Raw genomic sequence first — 12,670 nt, 5'->3', positions numbered from 1 at the left:
CTTGCTTTGAAACTTTTCTTACAGTATTTTTTCAGGTAATCTCTCTCCCCAATATAGAGCTCACAACCCCAAGATCGAGAGTAGCATGGTCTACCGACTGAGCCAGCCAGGCACCCCTGGATTGAAACTTTACCAAAATTGATCAACATTTCAAGATATCATGCCATCATTTGGAAATATGTGGTACTTGCACTACCAATGTACAAGTCTCGTATTCATCTGCATCCACAGCTGTCACATTACAGTGATCATACACATTGGCGCAGGCACCAGACATGGGCTGAAATATGAACTACATGCTATTTTATTTGAAATTATTTTCTTTTTATTTTGTTATAATTACAGTGTTACACTGATGTTTATTAAAACCATACATATAGACAGGTTCAATCATACAGTACCTATAAATACAAATTGACAGTAGTAAAGGGAAACTGCAAAAACATTTGATATTAAAATAGGACGTCAGGGGCGCCTGGGCAGTTCAGTCAGTTGAGCATGTCTGACTCTTGGTTTCAGCTCAGGTCAGGAACTCAGAATTGGATCAAGACCCCACATGGGGCTCCGAGCTCAGCACAGAGTCTGCTCCCCCCCACCTTCCCCCTGCATACACACACACGCTCTCTCTCTCTGGCAAATAAATAAAATTTTTAAATAAATAAATAAATAAACAAATAAATAAATAAATAAATAAATAAACAAATAAATAAGGACATCAATGTGATAGGGTTGAGAACTACTGATCCATTTCAACGCCCTCATTTTATTATGGAGAAACTGAAGTCCAGAGAGGCAAATGAACTTACTCAAGGTCACATTATGAGTCTGAGGCCAGCTAGCACCAAAATTCCAAAATTTTCCGCTTCTCAATTCAGTTAGTGGCCCATGCTGCCTACAAATCAAGAATGTATTTTGGAGGGGGGGGAAAAAACAATGCTATAAATGTGGCGAGGGTCCCAGGATGCCCCACCTATAAAGCTTATATAACTCACATACATGGCCAAAAATACTGGGATTAGAGTGAAACAAAAAAATATTTGGTTGGTAGTACAAAAACAGTAAGTGGGGCACCTGGGTGGCTCAGTGGTTGAGTGTCTACCTTCAGCTCAGGTCCTTATCCCAGGATCCTGGGATGGAATTCCAAATCGGGCTCCCTGCAGGGAAACTGCTTCTTCCTCTGCCTATGTCTCTGCCTCTTTCTCTGTGTCTCTCATGAATAAATAAATATTTTAAAAAATAAAAAAAATAAGTCCAGCTCAAGGCCTCTCTCTTATAAAGCCTTCCTGGCCAATTCACCCACCATGATGCCTTCCCATTTAGAGTCACACCATATATTACAGATGCGGTATTAAGAGCCTGGACTCTCTAGTCAAACAAAACTTGGTTTATAATCCTTTACATTGGTGATGTGGGGCAAATGACTTTCCCCCTATGAGTCTCAGTTTTATTTTCTATAAAATGGAGGTTTAAAATAGTACCTGCTTTCAGAGGACTATTATGAGAAACAAAATTAAAGTAGGTACTTTATAAAAATTCCCATGCCAGGCATATAATAGGCACTCGATAAATATTTGTCATATAAATGGATGAATAAAAGGTCTTCATTCAGATGTTTTTTTTCATTCAGATGTTAATCTTTACGACCCATCCTGCCATAACTGCTGAACAAATTTGAAATGCAAACCCCAAACTTTATACCCATTTAGGAAAATGAATCACTTTCTGAAAGCATAAAGTGCACAAAATGCTTGTGTAAAAAACCAAAAAGGCAGAATTTCTTAAACTAAAAATGATATTGCCTCTGGACCTTTCTGTAGCTAGTGGCTGCCTGACCAGGGGCTCAGGCCCACAATCTCAGCTGATGACCATGGGCTCTGCTTCCAAATGGCAGCTTGCAGGTGGCTGCAGGGGAGGTACAAGGAGGTCTAAGGTGATAGAGGAAGGCCAGAAGGATGAAGGTCACAACCAAGGTGGCTGAGGAGCCCCAGCTACTGCATGGCACTAATATCTCTAAGTGGCTTGACACGTGCATGAAGTTCAGCTTCCCATCCATGTCCCCCAGGGCCTGGTCCCTGTGTCAGGATCACACCTCCCCTCCCCCGCTGACCCCGAGAATGACTCTGTGTGCCCGAGGTACATGGGAGGCTTCCACAGTCTGCCCGAGGGTGAGACAGTGTCGTTCACCCAACCCAGGGCCAGAAATCAATCCATGTTGCAGGACCTGATAGCATTTTCCGTGCTGGGATGGAGAAGCAGCAAAAAGAGGGAAAACATGGACAAGCACAGGCCAAAGGGGAAACTCCCAGGAAATGTGAAGGTCTAGATCTTTGCCAATGGGGTAGCCCCTCATCACACGTGGTTATTCAGCACTCACAATGTGGCTGGTCCTAAGTGAGATGAGATGCAGGTGTAAAATATATGCCACATTTCAAAGACTTGGTACAAGATAAGAGAACCTAAGGTATTTCTTTACCAAAACAAGTGCTATACAAATGCAGCATTCTCGTTAATAAATGTGTTCCTCACAGGGGTATAGGTTATCAGTTATGACACTACATGTATGCTAAGATTGAACAAATAAGTCCACATATTGTAGATGATAGGGGCCATGTTTCTCAGTGTCAGAAAAAAAAAGTTACCAATGCACAAGGGGAGAGGCCTAGCCCGAAAACTGCAGTGCTGGCTTACAGTCACAGATACTGGTATGAAATCATGTTCATTTATTTCATTATCCACTCACTTACTTTTATACTTTCCCATTTGTGATTAATCAGTCATCTGTGGAGTGATACTTTGCCACTGTGAGAAAACTGTGAGAACCAGTTTTCCCAATAACTGTTCAACTCCAATTTTTTTTTAAGATTTTATTTATTCATGAGAGACACAGAGAGAGACAGAGAAACAGGCAGAGGGAGAAGCAGGCTCCATGCAAGGAGCCTGATACGGGACTCAATCCCAGGAATCCAGGATCAGGCCCTGAGCCAAAGGCAGATGCTCAACCACTGAGCCACCCAGGCATCCCCGTTCACCTCCAATTTTAACATCCATTGATAACATTGACCTGAATCGACTATTTAATTGGACGGTGAAAAATAGTGGTTTTCAAATTCAATTTCCACTTCAAATAGTCATTACCACTGAAGGTATTCAACAAATGATGACAGAATAGCTGACAAAATCCTTCATAAGCCGTAATGCAGTTTATTTTTTATATTACAGTTACCAATGTATGAAGCTTTGCTTCTTATTTGTCTACTGAAAGCTCAAGCTATGTTATAGGTTAAATAAGATTCTGTGAGCTACTCTAAGATGCAACAACCATATACACTTAGGAGACCCAAAGTGGCATCCACAATGCAACATAAATTATACTCCAGAAGAGTACTCCAGAGCCAAGTGTGGCTGTAAAATGCCGAGTTAGACTCAGTCAAAAGATTTCTTTATTAGGAGACTTTTAAATATTTTACTAATGTGCTTTGTGAAGCTTAGAAAGGAAGTAGTAGAAGGGCACTTGACTGACTCGGTCAGTTAAGCATCAGCCTTCAGCTCAGGTCATGATCCCGGGGTCCTGGGATCAAGTCCTGCATAGGGCTCCCTGCTCCTTGGGAGCCTGATTCTCCCTCTGCATCCCTCACCCCTGTGTCTCTCATGAATAAATAAAATCTTTTTTAAAAAAAAAAGGAAGTAGTAGAAAGTAGCATTTTCCAAACTTATTTGACTAGTGTTCCAGGGAATGCACTTTGGGAAATGTTGATATCTATCATTATTATCACTGGGTCAAAAAAGCATTTTTCAACTCAAGACAATAAAATGAACAGCACTAGAGGTATACATCACCACTCCTCCTGACCTCCTCCACCTACAACAGCAACATTCTGGTGTTCAGATGCATGCATGAGCTACTGTTGTGTGAGACATTTATAAATCACATGTTCCAGGACACCTGGGTGGCTCAGCAGTTGAGCATCTGCCTTCAGCTCAGAGTGTGATCCTGGGGTCCTGGGATCAAGCTTCTCATCATGGTCCCTGCAGGGAGCCTGCCTCTCCCTCTGCCTATGTTTCTGCCTCTCTCTCTCTCTCTCTCTCTCTCTGTGTGTGTGTGTGTGTGTGTGTGTGTGTCTCTCTCATGATTAAATAAATAAAATCTTTTAAAATAAAGAAATCACATGTTCCTGTATCCACAAGAAGGAATAGGAAACATTGTGTGTCTACTATGGGCTGGGCCCTATGCTAAACCTTTTATGTTAGTTCACACATTTCTGATAGTAATCACAGGAGGCGATTATTTTATTCCCATTTTACAGGTTAGGAAAAAAGGTGAGAAGTACCCTGTCCAAGGTTCACACAGCGAGTACATGTCAGAGCCAGAATTCAAACTCAGGAATGTCTGGTTCTTTACATAGTGCCACTTCTTGAAGCCAAGGGCCTTCTAAGCACCCTAAAGGAGCTTCCATGGGAGAGGGAAATAATTCCCTCTCCTGGAAGAGCTTCCAGGATATGGACCTGTTAAGACACAAGGGGTTGGGACCTAACCAAAATAAGGAAATTTCCCCAATCCTCCCTTTTGGCATAGCTACATCTGAACTTGTACTTCAACTTTTAACAGCCACAGTTGCTTCCTGACAGGCAGACAGTCTACTAGCACTGTACCATGTAGGCTCCTGGTATGAACCTGAACCTCAATTTAGATGTGCTCTCCCTTGGCTTTTACTATACTATAAACATAAAAGTTCCTACATTTAACTTTTTTTAAGTAGACTCCACACTCAACGTGGGGCTTGATCTCACAAACCTGAGATGAAGAGTCACTCTACCGACTGAGCCAGCCAGGTGTCCTCCTACATTTAAATTTTTAACAGCTGATGAATAAGTGATAAATATGTTGGGCTTCAGTTTTTTGATCAACTGCTGATAGTAGCTTAGACTCAATAATATTCTCAATCACTGGAGAAGGGTTATTTTCCTTTCTTCAGGGTGTATTTCACTTTCTTCCCCCAGGTTACACTTGCGTATTTCATCCAGAGATCAGAGGGCTGACTGGACTATACTACTTTGGGTAAACCTCGGGATGTAGGATCAGGTAATCCTGATCTCTAGCTGGACAATCTAAAGTACACACACACACACACACATCTCTAACATAAATGTTTCTCATTTTCTTCACAGTAACTCTGCAGACAGGAAATAGAATAGACCTTTAATACAGAAAGCCAGAATGGTAGAGTAGAGAAGCTATGAGTCTGGGGGCTAGACAGACCTGAGTTTGAATATCACTTCCACCTCCTGCCAGCTATGATCCTGAGAAAATTACTTCCCCTCGCTGGGCTTTGGTATCCTCATTTATAAAATGGATATAACCATGGGGATCCCTGGATGGCTCAGTGGTTGGGCGTCTGCCTTTGACCCAGGGCGTAGTCCTGGAGTCCCGGGATCAAGTCCCACATCAGGCTCCCTGCATGGAGCCTGCTTCTGTCTCTGCCTGTGTCTCTGCCTCTGTGTGTGTGTGTCTCTCATGAATAAATAAATAAAATCTTTAAAGAAAAATAAAATGGATATAACCACATAGGTGACACATAGGGACAAAAGCAAGGTATCCCCAACCCGGAATGGCTTTAAGAATGAGATTAGGAAAAAATCATGTTGTAATGGTTGTCAGGCCATCTATAGAAATGACACAAACCGAGGAAAATTTGTAAATGTTTAAAGAAATTTGAGATCTAATCCCAAATAATATGATTAGGGTTTGGTCTCAAGAAGGCACATCTAAAGCTTTAAGAAATAAGCCCTTTATACAAAAATCAAGTATCATCAAAGCTGGATCAAAAATATGAGATATAGTCCTTTAAAATTAAAAAGAGAAATGCATAGATCTATATAATCATAATTAGGTTTTCCCTATAAAAGGAAGTCCCCAAAGTTAATCTTTTGGTGAAGCACCTCTAATACTGTCCAGGGATAAGAGAACCTAACCCATAGTTCATAGGCAAGCAGAGCACCAGAGTGCCATGAATATCATCTTTTAATACTCATTTCCCTTTGCTCTGGGGATCCTATGCTCACCAAGAAACTTTCCATTTATTCTATTCTATTCCTATTTGCTCTCTCACATATCATTATAACAGGCAGATGTGCTAACCGGATAACATGAATGGTGTGGTCCTCTAGGCATGTATAGTTCTTCATGTAAATTAATAAATTGGTATTCTGATTTATACATTGGTCCCATAGCAGTTTGTTTAGTATGAATCAATCTTCTTTTGATATATTCACAGAATTAAAATTCTGAAGCAAGATTTTGAAAGACTGACAAAAACTTAGTACTGCTGAGTGTGTGAGGAAACAGCAGATCCTCAGGCTGAGCAATTTGTCTGGACAAGAATTTAACACATTTGACAATGTGTTATCAAAATATGTACACTCTTTTACCTAACTAATCCTACCGCTAGGAAGTTAACTTTAGGAGATAATCACACAAGGAAAAAAGTAAGAATGTTCATTAAAGCATTGTTTATAATAATTAAAAATCAGATATTTGAGTTGTTCTTATTGATAGTGCACTAACTAAATCAATTACGAATAAAATGGAGTACAGGGCATCGGGGTAGTGCAGCTTGATTTCAGCTCAGGTCATGATCTCAGGGTTATGAGATCGAGCTCCATATGGGGCTCTGTGTTCAGCATGGAGTCTGCTTAAGACTCTCTCTTCCTCTGCCTCTGCCCCTCCCCAATGCCCTTCTCTAAAATAAATTTAAAATAAATCTTTTAAAAAATTAAAAAATAAAGGTGCTATGCAATAAATAAAATAAAAAGAAGGATGTGACTCTATATATATTGACATGGAAAGATGTCCATGACATACACATGAGTAAAAACAATAGATGTAATATGTCATCTGTACATAGCTGCATATTTTTTGGTACCATGTGTAGTGTTTCCCTTGTATATTCTACAGAACACTATAACCCCATGAGTCCTGCCATGGTCTATGAAATGCCACGTATTATAATCACCTTTGGAAAATTCACAGTGCCTTTTAACATCATGAGTACTCTTGATGCCATTGTTTTCATATTGTTTAACTTAGCATTATCCAAATTAACTGCATCATAGAATCCTTTTTTCACATAACATTTTTTAAAATACAAAGCAGAAATAAATTAAACACAAAGCAACGAATTTCCAGAAAAACCTTTGGGAAACATGGGCATCAGAGAGGTGATAGATTATTCCCCAGAATGCCAATAGTCACTCTGTATATCTATCTAGCTACCCAAAATCCAGACCACTACTTAAAAACAGCTACTTACAAGAGAAAAATGACAGATGTAGGAACAATAACAAATGCTATATGCTGGGGACCTGCTCTGTGTCATGCTAGGGTCTTCATTCTGAAAATGAGTGTGAAATGACAGGAGGAAAAAAATCGAACCTGAGATCAGATGACTTACCTAAGCTTACCCAGCTAGTAAGTGGCCAAGCCTCAGTTTGAACCACAGATTAGTCTGAGACCAATAAAGATGCTCTTTTCAGGGTGCCTGTGTGGCCCAGATGGTTAAGCATCCAACTCTTGGTTTTGGCTCAGGTGACAATCTCAGGGTCGAGGGATCGAGCCCCACATTAGTCTCTGTGCTCAGCATGGAGTCTGCTTGAGATTCTCTCTCCCTCTCCCTCTGTCCCTGCCCTCACGCCTTCTGTCAAATAAATAAAATCTTTTTTTTTTAAAGGATGCTTTTTTCACTACATTATCCTCTGTTTCTTCCACAACATATTCGTCCTTTATTTAAGGTCCCACTTAAGCAGCCCGCCAGCCCACCAACCCCAGGCACCATCCCTCTGGTTTCCCAGGTACTTCTTTCAAACCTCCAGGTGAAATAAGAGAAAAGTAAATTACCTAACACAGTTCCTAAAATGTGGTAGATTTCATACTGAATTCCTGAAACGACTGTCCTCTCATGGGTTTCAATATAAAGAACCTAACTACTTTCTTGGGCTCTTTGCTGTGTTATACAACTTTGATTATGAAAAACGAAGGCTTTACTATTAATGAAGCATATGGTATTTAAATACTTGATTTGGAACGAAAGCAAGATGCTGGCAGGGAATACTTACTTCAAATCTCACAGAGTAAGTGTAGGTTATGTTCAACTTCTCTGTATTTTCTCCAGAAATCTCCATAGGGGGTCCACTGCAAGTTAGGTTGTTTTCATCTGAATGCTTATAGCTAATAAAAGAGGGGGGAGGTATTTTTAGACCAAACTGCCACTGTGAATTTCCAATTCATGGCTATTCAGGCTCATAACGATAGCAGACTGAAAAAATACGCCTTTCATTATATTTCGTATTTAAAACTTCTTATGACTTCAAATACCTTTGTTTCTAAATGCCCCTAACAGTCAGATGGGAATCAATATACTGCTCAAAACAGAATACAGGTACCCTCGCTTTTCTGAGGCCCACTCTATGCCACTTCACTTTTATGCAAGATTCACATTTGCACCTGTTTTCACTAACTGAAAGAAAGGCAGAGAGGATTTTCACTTTTATGAAAAATCAAAAAGAAAATTCAGCACTGGTTTTGCAGGGAGACATTATAGAGGCAGCTTGCACCCCAACAGTGAGAGTGGCACCCCCCCAAGCCCCTTCACACTCATCATTTTTTTATTTATTTTTTATTGGTGTTCAATTTGCCAACATATAGAATAACACCCAGTGCTCATCCCATCAAGTGCCCCCCTCAGTGCCCGTCACCCAGTCACCCCCACCCCCGCCCACCTCCCTTTCTACCACCCCTTGCTCATTTCCCAGAGTTAGGAGTCTCTCATGTTCTGTCTCCCTCTCTAATATTTCCCACTCATTTTTTCTCCTTTCCCCCTTATTCCCTTTCACTATTTTTTATTCCCCAAATGAATGAGACCATATAATGTTTGTCCTTCTCCGATTGACTTATTTCACTCAGCATAATACCCTCCAGTTCCATCCACGTTGAAGCAAATGGTGGGTATTTGTCATTTCTAATGGCACACTCAGCATTTTGTTATCAAGCCACCAGAGCTTTGAACTATGTGAGTACCTGTGCTTTCTCTCAGGTTTATCTTGTGGTATCCATTAGCAAGATGTGTCTTAAGGTATCAGAAAAGCCTAAGAGGGATCCTTGGGTGGCTCAGCGGTTTAGCGCCTGCCTTCAGCCCAGGGCATAATCCTAGAGACACAGGATCGAATCCCACATCAGGATCCCTGCATGGAGCCTGCTTCTCCCTCTGCGCCCCCTCCCCCCCCTCTCTCTCAGTGTCTCTCATGAATAAATAAAATCTTAAAAAAAAAAAAGCCTAAGAGAGGTGACTTGGGGGGTCTGGGAATGCTCACAAAATTTTCCATATAGATCAATGGCAATTGCTTCTTCACTTTGGCATTTCAGCTTCCAAAAGCTTTTGTAGGAACACTCTACCTTCGGATAGCAGGGCAAAACATGTCCCTAAGAAGCTTCTCATGGGGCACCTGGCTGGCTCAATCAGTAGAGCATGCAACTCTTGATCTCAAAATTGTAAGCTTATGTACCATGTTGGGTGTAGAGTTTACTTTAAAATAAAATCTTTATTTTTAAAAAATATTTTATTTATTTATTCATGAGAGAGAGAGGCGGAGACACAGGCAGAGGGAGAGGCAGGCTCCATGAAGGGAGTCCAACGTGGGACTCGATCCCAGGTCTCCAGGATCACGCCCTGTGCCGAAGGCGGGCACCAAACCAGTGAGCCACCCAAGCATCCCAAAATAAAATCTTTAAAAAAAAAAAAAGAACTATCTCTTTGCCTGTGGATAGATTTTTTTAAAAAGTCCTATTAGCAAATGGCTTTATTTCTCACCTTTCATCTCATCCCTCTTCGATATATTAAACATCCTATCTTGTAATCTTAGCTGTAGGCTTAGAAAATCAAACAGATGAAGCAGGAATCATATTTATAAGCAGCCAGAGATCTGAGGGCCTACTCTGTGTAAAATGCCATGCTTAGCTGATGAAAGGTAGTGAAGACATAATATATGCAAGCCTTTTGTATTTGAAAAGGATGATTATAAAAAATAGAAGGTGGAAAACAAAAACTAAAGAAGTTTGAAATTAGACAGAACTGATGAAGCAAACAAGTGCCTGGTCATGGAAAAAAAGACTGTAATATCACTTAAAAAATAAAAGAGGAATAAAGAGAGAGAAATCAAAAGGAGAAAACAGTAGTGCTTCCCTTTTCAATTATTTACTAAACATACAACTTATCCCTTGACTTCTGTTTAAAGACTAATATGCAGTCCTTACAGGATTGTTATTTCTACATGTTTATGCACAATAAAGCCATTCACTCACAATTTGGGGAGTTATTGGCATGCTCCTCCTCCTATTCATTTTTGTAACCCTAGTGTCTGGCACATGATATGCTCCTACTAAGTGTTTGTAGGGTGAATTTTATTTAAAGCCTAAATATATTTTTAAATAGCTATGAATTGGGGCGCTTGGGTGGCTCAGTCAGTTAAGCATCCGACTCTTGATCTCAGCTCAGGTCTTGATCTTGGGGTTGTGAGTTCAAGCTTTGCGTTGGGCTCCACACTGAGTGTGGAACCTACTTTTTAAAAAATTTAAAAATAAAAAATAAAACAGCTATGAATTAAAGAAACTATCACTATGAAGGCTTGTGATAAAAACTTAACATCTACAGAAAAACATATGTCATAATAATGCACATCAAGGTTTACTGTTTAAATATGGGCCTTGAATCCAGCACAGGAAATATCTGCATTTCAAGAGAGAGAGATTATGTCGCAAAAAGGGTATTAAGATCTCCAATCAATGTAAGCCCTATTTTAAACCACCGGCCTTATGTATGGCCTTCTGGGCCATTTTCAAAATGTTGGCCTTTACTAAGTGAGATGGGAAGTCACTGGAAGATTCTGAGCAGAGAGTTGACATAAGCTGACATCTCAAAAGGAATGCTATCTTGAGAACAGACTGCTGGAAGACAAGGATGGTACCAGGGAGACTGGGGAGAGTTTTGCCATCAGTCAGGTAAGAAACAATGTTGTCCTGGACAAGATGATCGTGGTGGAGGTGAAGAGAAGGGGTGGATCTTGACTATATTTTAAAAGTAGAGTCCCATGGTCTGCCAAAGGATTGGAATAGATACAGGGTATAAGTGAAGAATGATAAAGAGGAGTTAAGGGTGCTGCCATAGTTGGGAGGCCTGAACGACTGGAAGAATGTAGTTGCTATCTGCTGAAATGGAGAAGACAACAGGAAAAACAGGTTGGAGGAAAGATTACAAGTTCATGTTCAGTCATGTTAAATTTCAAATGACAGAGCTCCTGGATGGCTCAGTGGGTTAAGCTTTAGACTTTCGTTCAGGTCATGATCTCAGGGTCCTGGGATCCAGCTCTGGGTCAGGCTCCCTGCTCAGTGGGGAACCTGCTTCTCCCTCTTATTCTCCCTCTGCTTCCACCCCCCACTTGTACACTCTCTCTCTCCCAAATAAATAAATAAAATATTTTTTAAAAATTTCAAATGCCTACTAGACATCCACATGGTCATGTCAAGTAGACAGCTAGATATACAAGTTTACATATCTAAGTTGTTGTGGGATCTAACACCATGAGACAGGATAAGATTACCAATGTGTTAGTATATATGAAGAAGAAAGAAGTTCAAAGACTCAGTTCTGGGGCCTTCCAACATGAAGATGTTGGAGAAATGAGAGGACTGATAAGCAACCAGTGAGACAGGAGAAAATCAGTAAAGTATGGTAATCCAAAAGCCAAATGAAGCAAGTAATTTTAGGAAAAAGAAATTATCAACCATGGTAACCATCAGGGAAATTAGCTAGGTACAGTCCCTAACAGAAAACACAAGACTGGAGGCCTAGAATGCCATTAGGCCTAACTCACTTCTTATGACCTTGAGCAGATTGCCTAATTCTAAAAAAAAAAAAAAAAAAAAAGAATTATAGAGCATAGTCCTTGTTCTCAAGGGACCCACATAAATGACCTTTACAATGCTTTACAATGATTAGATAAAAGTTTTATTGCATGCATACATAAACTGTTACTATGGGCAGTGTAGAATAAATACAAGTCTAAAAATTATTTTCTTGGCTTTTTCACCTGAATCTGATGATATGAGATATAACTGTAAAGCTTAAGTTTGATTTTCATATAGCTGATGAGACTAGCTTCCTGGATGATCATACTTTGCCTGTTTACTACCTAATGACTTTGAATATGAGCAGCCATCCTGAGTTGGACCTCGCAGTCCATCATCCTGACATTCTGACATTGTGTAAGCATAGGGGATTGCCTTTGACAATGACTAGTATTTCCTGGCCTCTCTTGGCAACTATCTTTATTCCCTATTGTTCACAAATATGTCCTGATTCCTTTAATTCTTCTTTCACTTCCTAAGTGTAACACCTTGTGAAGGTAAATAATCTTCAAAATGTTTAATATAGACATTAACTTGAAAAGAATATCCTTTTACTAAGACAAACCGGAGTTGGAAAGTACCAGCGTTCCTCACCGCTTGGGGTCTATTTAATGAAATCCATAGGCACTTTTGCCTAGAAAAATACACATAAAATACGCATAAAAATTTCCAGAGTTTGATACATCAGGGTCCATACTCTAAACTCCTAATTCAGTT

The 12,670-nt window shown here is 40.1% G+C and overlaps 1 protein-coding gene across 1 annotated transcript in view; it reads right to left on the bottom strand.

Moving 5' to 3' along the window:
* The window catches only part of LOC121483554 (transmembrane 9 superfamily member 2-like), an 84,914-nt gene that overhangs the window by 37,903 nt on the left and 34,341 nt on the right, over window positions 1-12,670 (bottom strand). The window contains exon 7 of the mRNA XM_041742207.1: window positions 8,110-8,221. Within this exon, the coding sequence (XP_041598141.1) occupies window positions 8,110-8,221 (112 nt within the window). The remainder of the gene's footprint in view (window positions 1-8,109; window positions 8,222-12,670) is intronic.

Source organism: Vulpes lagopus, chromosome X (genome assembly GCF_018345385.1).
Source record: "Vulpes lagopus strain Blue_001 chromosome X, ASM1834538v1, whole genome shotgun sequence".
Classification (NCBI taxonomy): domain Eukaryota; kingdom Metazoa; phylum Chordata; class Mammalia; order Carnivora; family Canidae; genus Vulpes; species Vulpes lagopus.
The sequence above is the reverse complement of the archived record's forward strand: the minus strand, read 5'-3'. Positions and strand labels throughout refer to the sequence as shown.